At 40.7% G+C, this 13,277-nt stretch overlaps 1 protein-coding gene across 2 annotated transcripts in view; it reads left to right on the top strand.

Annotated features, from left to right (window-relative positions):
* Positions 1-13,277, top strand: part of LOC132151776 (E3 ubiquitin-protein ligase HERC2-like) — a 54,119-nt gene that overhangs the window by 25,663 nt on the left and 15,179 nt on the right. Inside the window, exons 30-63 of one of the 2 annotated variants that reach the window (XM_059560135.1) lie at positions 589-784; positions 872-1,002; positions 1,472-1,648; positions 1,805-1,941; positions 2,105-2,256; positions 2,760-2,951; positions 3,225-3,412; positions 3,527-3,719; positions 3,835-4,014; positions 5,466-5,650; positions 5,874-6,021; positions 6,126-6,322; positions 6,472-6,702; positions 6,856-6,994; positions 7,153-7,299; positions 7,720-7,862; positions 8,039-8,303; positions 8,403-8,545; positions 8,656-8,754; positions 8,836-9,004; positions 9,103-9,228; positions 9,416-9,524; positions 9,612-9,751; positions 9,836-10,026; positions 10,184-10,289; positions 10,386-10,477; positions 10,562-10,737; positions 10,828-10,939; positions 11,091-11,172; positions 11,530-11,673; positions 11,754-11,844; positions 11,940-12,117; positions 12,530-12,611; positions 13,098-13,269. In XM_059560135.1, the coding sequence (XP_059416118.1) occupies positions 589-784; positions 872-1,002; positions 1,472-1,648; positions 1,805-1,941; positions 2,105-2,256; positions 2,760-2,951; positions 3,225-3,412; positions 3,527-3,719; positions 3,835-4,014; positions 5,466-5,650; positions 5,874-6,021; positions 6,126-6,322; positions 6,472-6,702; positions 6,856-6,994; positions 7,153-7,299; positions 7,720-7,862; positions 8,039-8,303; positions 8,403-8,545; positions 8,656-8,754; positions 8,836-9,004; positions 9,103-9,228; positions 9,416-9,524; positions 9,612-9,751; positions 9,836-10,026; positions 10,184-10,289; positions 10,386-10,477; positions 10,562-10,737; positions 10,828-10,939; positions 11,091-11,172; positions 11,530-11,673; positions 11,754-11,844; positions 11,940-12,117; positions 12,530-12,611; positions 13,098-13,269 (5,213 nt within the window). Of the gene's footprint in view, positions 1-588; positions 785-871; positions 1,003-1,471; positions 1,649-1,804; positions 1,942-2,104; positions 2,257-2,759; positions 2,952-3,224; positions 3,413-3,526; positions 3,720-3,831; positions 4,015-5,465; positions 5,651-5,873; positions 6,022-6,125; positions 6,323-6,471; positions 6,703-6,855; positions 6,995-7,152; positions 7,300-7,719; positions 7,863-8,038; positions 8,304-8,402; positions 8,546-8,655; positions 8,755-8,835; positions 9,005-9,102; positions 9,229-9,415; positions 9,525-9,611; positions 9,752-9,835; positions 10,027-10,183; positions 10,290-10,385; positions 10,478-10,561; positions 10,738-10,827; positions 10,940-11,090; positions 11,173-11,529; positions 11,674-11,753; positions 11,845-11,939; positions 12,118-12,529; positions 12,612-13,097; positions 13,270-13,277 lie in introns of both variants that reach the window. The other variant, XM_059560134.1, reaches the window with a different exon arrangement.

Raw genomic sequence — 13,277 nt, 5'->3', positions numbered from 1 at the left:
TCTATTGTTAGTTAATGAAATAGGCCTGTTTTTTTTTACTTAAAAGCGCAGATAACAATATTGTAATAAATGGCTATAATTTGCTTGGGGAATGGTATATCTAAACAAAATTTTATTTGGAAGTGTAAAACACCCAGACACAACTTTCTAAAGAAAAATATGCAAACTTTAGGAGTTTCTGTTTGAGTACACCGTAAAAAACACCCAACTGTTGCTTGCATTTTTCTTAAAATTCTGTAATTTCAGTAATTCTTTGAGAAAACGAAAGTAAAATTGAGACTTTGAATTAGTTAAACTTAAACTGTAAGTCCTCCTGTTTATAATGATATATGGCACTTGATGCTGACTGCTAGAATAGGTCTGAAAAACAAAGAAAAGTGCAGGTGTGTCAGGCGCCCCAAAAATGTTCTAGGTCTTTAAGGGTTAAGCTGTCATATTAGAGATGAAATTGAAATTATACACACTTAAGTATCTTAGTTTAGATTTTAATACATGATAATGCCAGGTCTGAGTGTAATGTGGGATGTCATCTACATCATGATGACCTTTTTGACCCCTGCTTTCTGACCTTTTCCCCGTCTGGTACAGACGCACCAGGAGCAAGGCCGCTCTTATAAGGAGGTGTGCGCCCCAGTGATCGAGAGGCTGCGTTTCCTGTTTAACGAGCTCAGACCTGCCGTCAGTAACGACCTCTCCATTGTGTCCAAACTGAAGCTGCTGAGCTCTCAGCCTCGCTGGAAGAGGATCACGCAGAAACTGATCAGAGACCGCCGCAAAAAGAGAGGTGACAACTCTTAACGTTTCATTTAAGTGTTCAGTCTGAAAGGATTGTTCAGTTTATAATTATAACATGTTTTGCTAATTCTCTCAGTGCCTAAGAAGTCAGAGTCAGCTGACCTGGAGGAGTGTAAGCTGGAGAGGGAAGGGACCAATGAGGAGCTACCTGCCCCGATCGGCCCTGTCCCTGTGGACAAGAAACAAACCACTGTCAAATCCCCAAAGGTTTTCTATTTCTATTTTTCTCTCTCTCTCTCTTGCTTTCTCTAATTGAATTCTGCATATCTCAACAGGATCTGATGAGACTGTATCACAGCTGTGGTGTGTCTCTATAAATAACTCTTGCGTGTCTTTAAATACCTTCCCCTTCAACAGCAGTTTGACTGCTTGATTTAGGGATTCACTCACTACGTTCTATATATTTCACAGTATTAATGCTTTTTATTTGTTTGTTTAACATACGCTTCTTGTCTCTACTAATTTATTTACTTATTTTACTATTTTTACTAATTTACTTGCTAGTTAATTATTTATTAACAAATATATGCACATCATTTTATTTTGGATGCTATTAATCATTTTGACAGCACTATTATACAATTAATTTGATGAATTAAACATTTGATGTAATTCATTCTGTTAAAATTGTATTTGATTGACAGCTTTATTAATTTTCTACTCTTTTATCTTGTAGCAGGATAAGTGGCAGCCTCTTCTAAACTCCATAGGCAGTGTTCAGAAGTACCGCTGGATAAAGCACAGCGTTCAGGGCTCCTTCTCTCAGTCCAGCCTCATGAGTGCCATCTCGGAGTTTGCTCTGAAGGAGGAACCGCTGGATGTGGAGAAGATGAGGAAGTGCCTCCTTAAACAGGTAGTTAAAATGAAGTTCAACCACCCCCATCTGTTTTTCCTAAAAAGGTAGTTCTTTACATAAAATGGACCTGTAAATGATACTAATTAACTCCTAACATTAATGTGGCATAAAGAAGTATGGCAGTCTGATATTATCTGACACATCTGTGTACAGCTGGAGCGAGCTGAGGTCCGGCTGGAGGGTATAGACACTATGTTGAAGCTGGCATCCAAGAACTTCCTCCTGCCCTCTGTACAGTACGCTATGCTCTGTGGTTGGCAGAGAGTCATACCTGAAGGGACCAATATTGGGCAAGTATAAAGATTCAGAATCTTCAAGCAGGAAGATTGTTTTCTTATGTTTTTAGTAGATTCTTTTGTGTTTTGCTGCTTATGTTAGTATGGCGGTTGTTCTGCAGTATCTCGTGAATTACATTGGTTTGTATTTACATCAATATCTGTTTTGCCTTGATAGAGAACCATTGGCTGACTGTCTAAAAGATGTAGATCTCATTCCTCCATTTAACCGGATGCTGCTGGAGGTGACGTTTGGTAAACTCTATGCCTGGGCCATCCAGAATATCCGCAACATCTTGTTGGAGGCCAGCGACAAATTCAAAGAGCTGGGTACGTCATTTCACTTTACCCAAACAATTGCAGTAATCATACATTTAATTTGCAGTAATCATTTAAATTTAATAATTGAAGTACACTACGCGTTCAAAAGTTTGCGGTTAGTAAGATTGTTTTAATTTGTTTGAAAAAAGCCTGTTATGCTCACCAAAGCCACATTTATTTGTTAGAAAATACAGTAAAAGCATCAATATTATGGAATATTATTGCTATTTAAAATAACTTATCAGTTTGAAAATATTTTTAAAATGTAAATTATTGCTCTCATAGCAACACTTAGTTTTGACCATTACCTCATTCTTCAGTTTCACATAATCAATGCAGAAAACGGTTTTGCCGCTTAGTATGTTTGTGGAAACAATTTTTTTCAGGATTCTTTGAAAAGCAAATTGAAAAGAACAGCATTTGCTTGAAATATGAAATAAGAAAAAAAGAAAATCTTACTGACCCCAACTATTTGAACGGTATGGTATTTAGTGTTGTTTTCTCTCCTCCAGGTGTGCAGCCAGTACCTCTGCAGACCATCACTAATGAGAACCCAGCAGGCCCCAGTCTGGGTACCATTCCTCAGGCTCGCTTCTTGCTTGCCATGCTCCATATGCTCACTCTTAAACATGGAGCCAACAGCCTCAGTCTCCTGTTGAACTCTGGCATCCTCGCCCTCACCCAGAGTGTTCTACGACTCATTGGTCAGGACCTTCTCTTGACTTGCTTTCTTTTTAAATCAGATGGGTTTTAGTTTATAGGGCCAGTTGTACTGTGTCAGATTGGTTAAATACATTGGGGTCAGATGAACTTTATTGTATAGGGTAAGGTAGGTTCTATTCTGTCGTGTCAGTTGACCTCTGTTCTATAGGGACATATTGGTTGTATTTTAAAATGGGCACAGAATGGTCTGTTCATTACTGTTTAGTGTGTTTTGTAAGTTTTGATTGTGAATATGTTTGCATTGTATTGCACAGGTCCCAGTTCTGATAGCAGTGAGGAGGAGCTGAGCTCTGTAGCTCATGGAGGCTCAGCTACTGTTCTCGAGGAGTCCAGAAAGGAGACGGCCCCCACCCCTCTCCCTGCCTCTGGCCCCGAGTTGGCAGCTATGATGAAGATTGGCACTAGGGTGATGAGAGGACCTGACTGGAAATGGGGAGATCAGGTAAGTTAAAGCTGACTTGTTTGCATTTGCGCGTATTGTATGAATTCTGCATTGGAAATGTGGATAAGGCATTTTAAGGTCAGTTTATTCAAGTTCCTTTATGGCGTGTATTAGGACGGACCACCACCAGGCCTGGGCCGTGTGATTGGGGAGTTGGGAGAAGATGGCTGGATTCGTGTCCAGTGGGATACCAGCAGCACCAATTCCTACAGGATGGGCAAAGAGGGCAAGTATGACCTTAAACTGGCAGAACCTCCACCTGCTACCCAACCGGCCACAGAAGACTCTGACACAGAGGACGACACAGGTTTGTGATGCACTTTGGCAGTTTATCATGCCATAGAACAAAGCATTTACTACCCAGCCTTAGTCTTAAAATTGGCATGTTGATTTATACAGTCTCTCCCTCTTTCTTTTAGAAGGGGAGGTGATTGAGAAGAGTGTTCACCCCACTGCAATCATGTTGACCAGTACAGTTAATCTGTTGAAGACACTATCACTATCCTCAGGGATTCATGCTGATGTGATGCAGACTGAGGCTGTTAGCACTCTGTGTGGTCTACTCCGGATACTGGTGGAGAGTGGAGCCAATGACAAGACTGGTAACAGTAACACAGTTCTTTTTATTAATATAATAATATAAAACAATTATTCATATTGTTTTAAAATTATATGGTCCTATTTGTACACATTTTAGAATAAGGGTGTATATTTGGGTGTATTAAGTATATGGTTCTATTAGGTGTTTGTAATTTGTACTTTTGTAAAATATAATTGTTATATACAGTGTTAGTTATTAACACTTGTGTGTTATTGTATTGCAAAACACTTATTGCTGCTTTTGAGGCAGTTAAAGGTAGGGACTGGTTTTGTGGTATGGTTAGGTTTAAGGGTGGGTTAAGATATGGGGTCAGTGGTGTAAGTATATACCGTATTTTTCGGACTATAAGTCGCACCTGAGTATAAGTCGCATCAGTCCAAAAATACATCATGATGAGGAAAAAAACATATATAAGTCGCACTGGACTATAAGTCGCATTTATTTAGAACCAAGTGAAAACATTACAGTCTACATCCACAAGAGGGCGCTCTATGCTGCTCAGTGGTAGACTACAGGAGCACTGAGCACGGTAATGTTTTCTATTGGTTCATTTCTCTTGGTTCATTTCTCTTGGTTCATGTCAAATTAATTTTGATAAATAAGTCGCACCTGACTATAAGTCGCAGGACCAGCCAAACTATGAAAAAAAGTGCGACTTATAGTCTGGAAAATACGGTGTAATACAGATTACACAGTACATATGTAATACAGATGTAATTACTAGGGATGGTCCGAAACTGAAAATGCTTTTTAATAATTATTATTTTAAAATCATTAGGGCTGCTCCGATCACGGTCGGCCGATCATTAATGCGCATCTCGTCAGTGAAGCCGGTTTTCTAATCAGCGGTAAATTCCATCAGGTGCGTGATTTCACATAGAGCAGCTGTTACTACACAGAGCCATTGTTAACTAAGAAGATGCGCAAATCCACGTTCATTTTCAGCGTTTATTTGTGCATCTTCTCAGTTAACAACGGCTCTGTGTAGTATCAGGTGCTCTATGTGAAATCACGCACCCGATGGAATTTACCGCTGATTAGAGAACCGGCTTCACTGACGAGATGCGCATTAATGATCGGCCGATCGTGATCGGAGCAGCCCTAAAAATAATTTTGTAAGACTTTAATTTAACTCAATAATTTTCATTTGATACTATTTTTTTTTAAAGGTCAATAAAATAACCACACTTTTATTTAAAAGTAAAACAATCAAATTCGGCTCATATTTTTTGCTCGTTTTTCTTCTTTCGGGCAAAATCTGAAAATGGCCCTTTTCGGTGGACGAAATTTCGCTGCCTCCCTAATATAATAAAAAAATATAAATAGAACATGAAAGCATGTAAATACACAAAGTGCATTGTATAAAATTACAAATGTTGGCATGTAGTTAAATACTCTTAACAAAGTGGGCTATATAATATAATGGTTTAAATTTCCCTCTCTGTATTTTAGGTTGTTCATCTCACAAGCTCGTGTCCCGTGAGCAGCACAGAAGCTGGTGCACACTGGGATTTATTCGCAGTATAGCTCTCATGCCCCAGATGTGCAGTACCCTGAGCTCCTCTGCCTGGATCAGTCTGCTTATACGCATCGTGGAGGGCCACCAGTCCTTCACTGCAGTCACGCTACAGAGACAGGTGCCAGCATTGCATCCTGGATTCATTCAACACTTACCAAGGGTTCTGACTGGATTTGCCAAAAGGATGAGAGCTCTCCTTGTCTCATTACTGTATAATTGTCATTCTGAAACCCTCATGAGTACCACATGGTTAAAATGAGTGCAGAAGTGTCGTACACATTATTGCTGTTGACGGGATCCATTTATTGCCACTTAATCTATCTTTCCTCACTCCCTGGCAGATTCTTGCCCTGCGGCTTTTACAGGCAGTATTGCCATCCTGGGATAAGACCGAGCGCTTTCAGGATATGAAGTTTCTGGTGGAGAAACTCTTTGGGTTCCTTGGCAGCTTGCTCAGCACTTGTTCCTCAGATCTGCCCCTCCTCAGGGGTACTGTACATTCATTAACTCCTTTCTCACTATGTGCTCTTTGTGAGGTAGTACAAATGCTGATATCAGGATGTCACTTTAACATCACGTTTTGTGCTTTACAGAAGGTTCGATGCGTAGGAGGAAATCACGCCCTCAAGCCTCTCTGACAGCCACTCACAGCAGTACCCTAGCAGAGGAAATAGTGGCTGTACTGCGTACACTTCACTCCCTTGGCCAATGGAATAGCCTTATTAACGAATATATTAACTCCCAGCTCAGTGGTATCAGTGATGTCATGGCAGGCAGACACAGTGAAACGGTACACGTCAAATTTTGATGTTTTTCATATTCCTTAGCCAACTAATATTAGTGTTGTTAAATTATGGAAGTATTTTACTATTTTAAGGTACCATATATTAGTTTGAGTCTTTGATGATAGACTTTTTTTCTACACTGGGTCTCTATCAGGCTGTGCTTGAAGACTACCTTCCCAATGCAGAAGCCCCTGCGGTGGGCTGTCTGATGGCAGTTTTGGCAGTCATTGGTGGGATTGATGGGCGTCTGCGTCTGGGAGGACCTGTGGTTCATGAGGAATACGGGGAGGGCACTGTGACTCGCATTACACCTAAAGGACGAATCACTGTTCAGTTCCATGAGATGAGGAACTGCAAAGTCTGTCTGCTCAGTCAGCTCAAACCGGTACATGTGTAACTGTTATGTGTAATGCACAATATGTATACAGTACTATATACTGTAGATATATTGAGAATAGTATGATTTTCCGTACATAGCCATTGTTTTGCTCTGTGGACTGATGTTGTTTATTTTCTGTCTGTCTTGATATCGTTGTAGATTCATATGGTTCCATTCAGTGTTCAGAACCTGCCCTTCACTGAGCCTATGCTGACGGTCTGGGCTCAGCTAGTCAACTTGGCGGGAAGAAAACTAGAGAAACAACGCATGAAGAAATCCCTCAGCAGAGGACTTACAGGTATACTTGTGCTATATGCAGCAATCACAAATCAAATGACATTTTGATGATCTGATGGGAAAATAATTAATGTGACTTCCCATGCAAAAACATCTATTCCACTCAAACTAATCTGTGTATGATAATAAATATTCTGGTTTGTGTGTTTGTCTTTGCAGCCGATCAGGTGGATGTGTATTTGTTGCGGTGTCAGCAGCTCAGGCTGTATATCCTGAAGGCAGCGCGTGCTCTGCTCTCCCACCAGGACAAACTCCGACAGATCCTTTCTCAGCCAGCCGTCATAGATGTCAGCCCCAATCCTACAGGTAAGACCAGAATGTCTCCCTTCATCTGACCTCTAGTTTCAAACGGCGTGCATTTTCTGATGCCCTGTTTCAGTCATTTGTTATTGTCTTCCTCTCTGTGCAGTTGTTTCAATTCTTTGGTGTCATAAGTGATCCAATTTTCTCACAGCTCACACACCAACCAGAAAATGCAGGAGTGATTGATTATATTTTAACTGTTTCTAATGTACTGGGAATGCCTGAATCCTGTTCAGCTGTATCTCAGCACTACCCTCTGGTGATCATGTGTAGATTTTGTTTAGTTTTTTGGTATCTGATTTTAAATATGGTGTCTTTTTTCTCTATGTTCCACATCTGTTTCACAATAACAACACTGTATTTTCTGTGGAAATGACAATTTTGTAACGTGCTTCTGTAAGGATTTTGTGTGTTTGTGTTCAGAGGATCACTGTGCGTCGTCTCCTGATGTGGGAGATTTGTCTCCTGAGGGTCCTCAGCCTCCCCTCATCCTCCTCCAGCAGCTGCTGTCAGCATCCACTCAACCATCCCCTATCAAAGCCATATTCCACCGCCAGGAGTTGGAGGTCATTTTATAACAAATATTATTTGTCTGTGGTAACCAACATTATGTCTCAGATGCCATTGAACTTGGGTGGTTTGTGAATGTGAACCTAAAGCCTTTCAATCACCAGCTCACCCAGTTGTTCCATTTTTTTTTTCTCCCTGAATTTCAAAATACTTTGTGCCGGTATGTTTTCAGGCAGCAGCTCTGGCAGTGTGTCAGTATTTGGCAGTTGAATCCACACACCCGTCCTCCCCCTTGTTTGAGGACAGCAGCTCCAGCGAGGCCACCACACCGGTCACTGTGCAGCATATGCACCCACCCAAGCAGAAGAAACCCAAGATTTCACCTGTGCCACCTGCACCCATCGTCCTGCAGCTGATGGAGATGGGCTTTCAAAGGAAAAACATTGAATTTGCCCTTAAATCACTGTCTGGAACCACAGGCACTTCTGGAGTGCCAGGTAATGCAACATTTTAAATTGAATTTGGTGTCTGTACAACGTGCTACCGCCACAATATTTTTTTGCTAGCAACTTATTTCGTGATTGCTTGGGTTTCAGGTGTAGAGGCATTAGTGGGCTGGTTGTTGGACCATCCGGATGTTCATATTACAGAGCTGTCAGATGCAGATACTGTATCAGATGAATACTCCGATGAAGAGGTGCCGGAAGAGCTAGAGGAGCCTGAACCAGCCTTCCCTCTGGTGTGTATATTTACACATTCACACAGTGATCTGTCATGCACCACATATGAGGTGCAGATTCACTTGTAGTCATTAAATGCATAACAAATGCTCTTTCCCTTGCATGGTAGCCTCCTGGGGTTGTGGTGACAGAGAGCCAGACATTTAAAAAGAGGTCCGATTTTCAGAGCAATGATGATTACGCTGTGTATGTGAGAGAGAACATTCAGGTGAGGAGCTGTGCTTGTTAATTGACTGGTTTTGGGTGGTAACTGATGAGGTGAGCTAATCACAGCCTGTTTGTGTTGCAGGTGGGCATGATGGTACGGTGCTGCAGGACGTATGAGGAAGTATATGAGGGAGATGTGGGGAAAGTGATCAAGCTGGACAGAGATGGCCTGCATGATCTGAATGTGCAGTGTGACTGGCAGCAGAAAGGAGGAACGTATTGGGTCCGTTACATCCACACTGAGCTACTGGGTAAATCCTCTTTATGTGTTCTGCTCTTAAACACTTTAAATGCACTTAAGACTTAATTGTTTGTTTTAAATAAATAAATGTAACTCTGTGTTTTCCAGGGTTTCCTCCCCAGAGTTCTCCGTCTCATATAAAGATTGGTGATAAAGTGCGAGTGAAGCCCTCGGTCACAACGCCAAAGTACAAGTGGGGATCTGTCACGCACAGGAGCGTGGGAGTTGTCAAAGGTAACTTGATTATGTTTAAACATTTCTTTCACCGGTTTAAACTAATTGCTCTAAAATTAACAGCCTGGGTCCATTTTTGTATTTAGCAAATTGTTTCAAACCTGTAGGCTTTCTCTTCAAGTATAATTTGAGAACTGTTGTAGTTGGGTTTCAACAGTCTGTTTAAATATGTACCATTTGTGTCCAGCATTCAGTGCCAATGGTAAAGATGTGATCGTGGACTTTCCTCAGCAGTCACACTGGACTGGGCTGCTGTCAGAGATGGAACTCGTTCCTAGCATACATCCTGGTGTCAGGTACACATCTAGACGGCAAATAAATAATTAAATCAATAAATAAACCAACTAAGAATAATTTTCCTCCGGTTCCTACATTTTCCGTAGGTGTGACGGATGTCAGATGTTCCCTATAAATGGCTCTAGGTTTAAATGTCGGAGCTGTGATGACTTTGACTTTTGTGAGAGCTGCTTCAAGACCCGTAAACACAACCCTAGACATTCATTTGGACGAATAAATGAACCAGGTCTAGGAAAATTCCATGCGTAATTCAATAGCTACTACATGTCATTTAGCATTACAACAATGTAACCCAACCATTTCCTTTTAGGCCAGTCACCCACCCTCAGTGGACGTTCAGGAAAGCAGCTGAAGAGAAATCACAACAGTCAGCGTGGCATGCTGATTGATGAGTGGTCCAGAGTGGTGAAGAACCTCAGTGTTTCATCCTCTGTTAACCAGGCGTCTCGACTCATAGACTGTGGAGAGCAATGCTGGCAGTCCTCAGGCTCTCAAGGCAAGGTCAGTCTAATACTAGGCACCTTTCAAAAATTTGGGGTCCGTAAGCTTTTTGATCAAATAAATGCAGCCTTACTCTTATATGTGCTTGTTCACATAGAAAAGATCAATTTGAAACACTTGATTGTGAGGAAAAAAAAGTTTTGCTTGTTTTCAATAGCACTGGATCAGGCTGGAGCTGTTCCCAGACATCCTGGTCCACAGACTGAAAACGACTGTAGATCCAGCTGACAGTAGCTACATGCCTTCACTGGTGGTGGTATCGGGTAAAGAACTGTGAAAAAAAAAAACTGTGAAGCCTTTCAGGTCATTAATAGAGAAGCCTTTTATGGGTGACCTGATCAACTGTGTTTATTCTCCAGGTGGAAGCTCTCTCAATAATTTGATTGAGTTGAAGACCATCAACATCAATCCCACAGACACTGCTGTCGCTCTGCTCAGTGACTGCACAGAGGTTGGTTTGAATTCGTATTTGAGAGAATTTTCTTTTGGACTGTTTCTTTAGGAATGTTGAGTATTCTTGTGTTTGTGTGTTCAGTATCACAGGTACATCGAGATTGCCATAAAACAGTGCCGGAGTTCAGGGATTGACTGTAAAATCCACGGCTTGAGCATTGTTGGGCGTGTTCGCGCCGAGGATGAAGATCTGGCTACTGTGCCTTTTTTGGCATCTGACAATGAGGAAGAGGAGGATGAGAAGACAGCGACTGGAAGGTGTGTGTTTTAGTGGGTTTGGTAATGCATAAACCTAAAGAAGCATTAACTTGTACATTACTTAGTTTCTCTTTCCATCTCCTTTTGCAGTCTAACCCGAAAGAGGTTGGCGGGACTGGAGTCCGCTGCCACCATCAGAACCAAAGTCTTCGTCTGGGGTCTCAACGATAAGGACCAACTTGGAGGGCTTAAGGGCTCTAAGGTCAGTAATGTGTAAAAACGCATTCAGTTTTGTAATTTAAAAAAATATATAATTTTATTTAAAAAATGATTTATTTTATATAAAATATATTTTTCTATAGATGTCTAGAATAGCATAATTTTCTTATTTTCTTGTTTTTTTTTTCTCTCAGATCAAAGTCCCATCATTCTCAGAGACCATGTCTGGTCTGAATGTAGTGCAGGTGGCTGGAGGCTCTAAAAGTCTTTTTGCTGGTGAGTATTTATAAAAAAAAAAAAAATAATTATATAAAATGGCTTCTTAGTGCCATGCGTTACTTTGATTGCACCAGCAGTTAAGTGGTCTATGAAATTTAAGTTCCAACCCTTCGTCTATGATGCAAGTTGGTAAAAAGCACTGTAACACATTGCCTTGTGTATCATTTTGCTTTTGCAAAATTGCAGCAACATCAATATGATACATGACCACCAGTGTGACTCTCAAATTGGATTTTAAATATAAAATTACTGTTTTATTAGCGTTGGATGCATATTATTTAGCAATTAGATGCAATTAGAGTATGACACTATACTCTTTTAACCAAATGAATGATTGCTTCTTTGTCTTTACAGTAACGGCTGAAGGCAAAGTTTATGCCTGTGGAGAGGCCACTAACGGAAGACTTGGTTTAGGACTGTCCAGTGGAACAATCCCCATACCAAGACAGATTTCTGCCCTCAGCAACTATGTGGTGAAGAAAGTTGCTGTACATTCAGGTATGTGCTTTTTCCATTTAAATGTAAATGTCCTTTGCTGTCAGAATGTGTTGTTCAAAGTGTATAAACTTTGTGTTCAGGTGGAAGGCATGCCATGGCGTTGACTGTGGATGGAAAAGTATTCTCTTGGGGTGAAGGAGATGATGGCAAGCTTGGGCATTTCAGTCGAATGTAGGTTATTTATACCTCTTCCAGTAGGAATGTAGAATATGTGGAAGGTATATAGAGGGATCTGATGAGAATTTTCTTTTTTTCTCTTTTCCCAGGAACTGTGATAAGCCACGGCTAATTGAGGCATTGAAAACAAAGCGCATACGAGATATTGCCTGTGGTAGCTCTCATAGTGCCGCCATCACCTCCAGTGGTGAACTGTACAGCTGGGGTCTGGGTGAATATGGCCGGCTGGGCCATGGGGACAACACCACTCAGCTCAGACCCAAACTGGTATTTGTTTTACTTACGTCAGTAAACTCAGACCTCTCTGTTTTGAACTGCATGGTTACCATATTTTTACCATATTTGCAGAGGAATCCCTATATATTGGGTGGAGGTGATGTGCAATGCACAATGGAGAAACATCTTATATAATATAAATTTTTTTTAATATGTAATTGAAAATTAATTGTGACAGAATCTTTGAAGATTTAAGTCATGCCCAATTTCTGTAGATAGTAGCAGCACTTGTATGTCTATTTCTACGTAGAAGATATGTAACAACAAGTAACAAGATGAGTACAAAGTGGATGGAGTTGCTTTAAGATGACTTTGTTTATTCTCCTTGTGCAGTTTAAATTCACTGGATGCTGTATGTATCCTTCGATGCACTAGATCAAACTTCTCTGTGTCTGGTTTGCAGGTCAAAGTGCTTTTAGGCCATCGTGTTGTCCAGGTGGCTTGCGGAAGTCGAGATGCCCAGACCCTTGCCCTTACAGATGAAGGTATAAACCAGCTTTTTGTTTTGTGGATTTAATGTGAGGTTCATTTGTTTTTTGTTTTTTTCTTTCTTTCTTTTGGTTTCGTTTTTAGTTCAGTTTCAGTGTTTACATTTATTTTTTATCTGTCTGGTTTTGTTTGGCCTTGGTTTTGTTTAGGTTTATCAGGGTTTGTCTAGTTTAGGTTAGCTTAATTTGGTTTCATTTGGTGAGTTTCCATTTAGTAGTGTTTAGTTTCATTTGGTTCTGTTTAGTTTGGTTTTGTTTGGCCTTTTTTTGTTTAGTTTGGTTTTGTTTGGCCTTGTTTTTAGTTTGGATTGTTCTCATTTAGTTTCATTTAGCTCTGTTTGCTTTAGTTTCATTCGCCTGGTGTGATAACGACCCAAGGTTTTGTTTGGTTTCGCTTAGCTTCATTTGGTTTGATTTTGTTTCTTTAGTTCCGTTTTTTTGTTGTTTCGGATGTATGAATTTATGTTTTTGTATATTCTTTAGGACTGGTGTTCTCATGGGGAGATGGAGACTTTGGGAAGCTGGGCCGTGGCGGAAGTGAAGGCTGTAACATTCCTCAAAACATTGAGCGTCTAAATGGGCAGGGGGTGTGTCAGATCGAATGTGGAGCTCAATTTTCCCTTGCCCTCACCAAATCTGGAGTTGTCTGGACCTGGTAAGAAT

Source organism: Carassius carassius, chromosome 10 (genome assembly GCF_963082965.1).
Source record: "Carassius carassius chromosome 10, fCarCar2.1, whole genome shotgun sequence".
Taxonomy (NCBI): domain Eukaryota; kingdom Metazoa; phylum Chordata; class Actinopteri; order Cypriniformes; family Cyprinidae; genus Carassius; species Carassius carassius.
The sequence above is the reverse complement of the archived record's forward strand: the minus strand, read 5'-3'. Positions and strand labels throughout refer to the sequence as shown.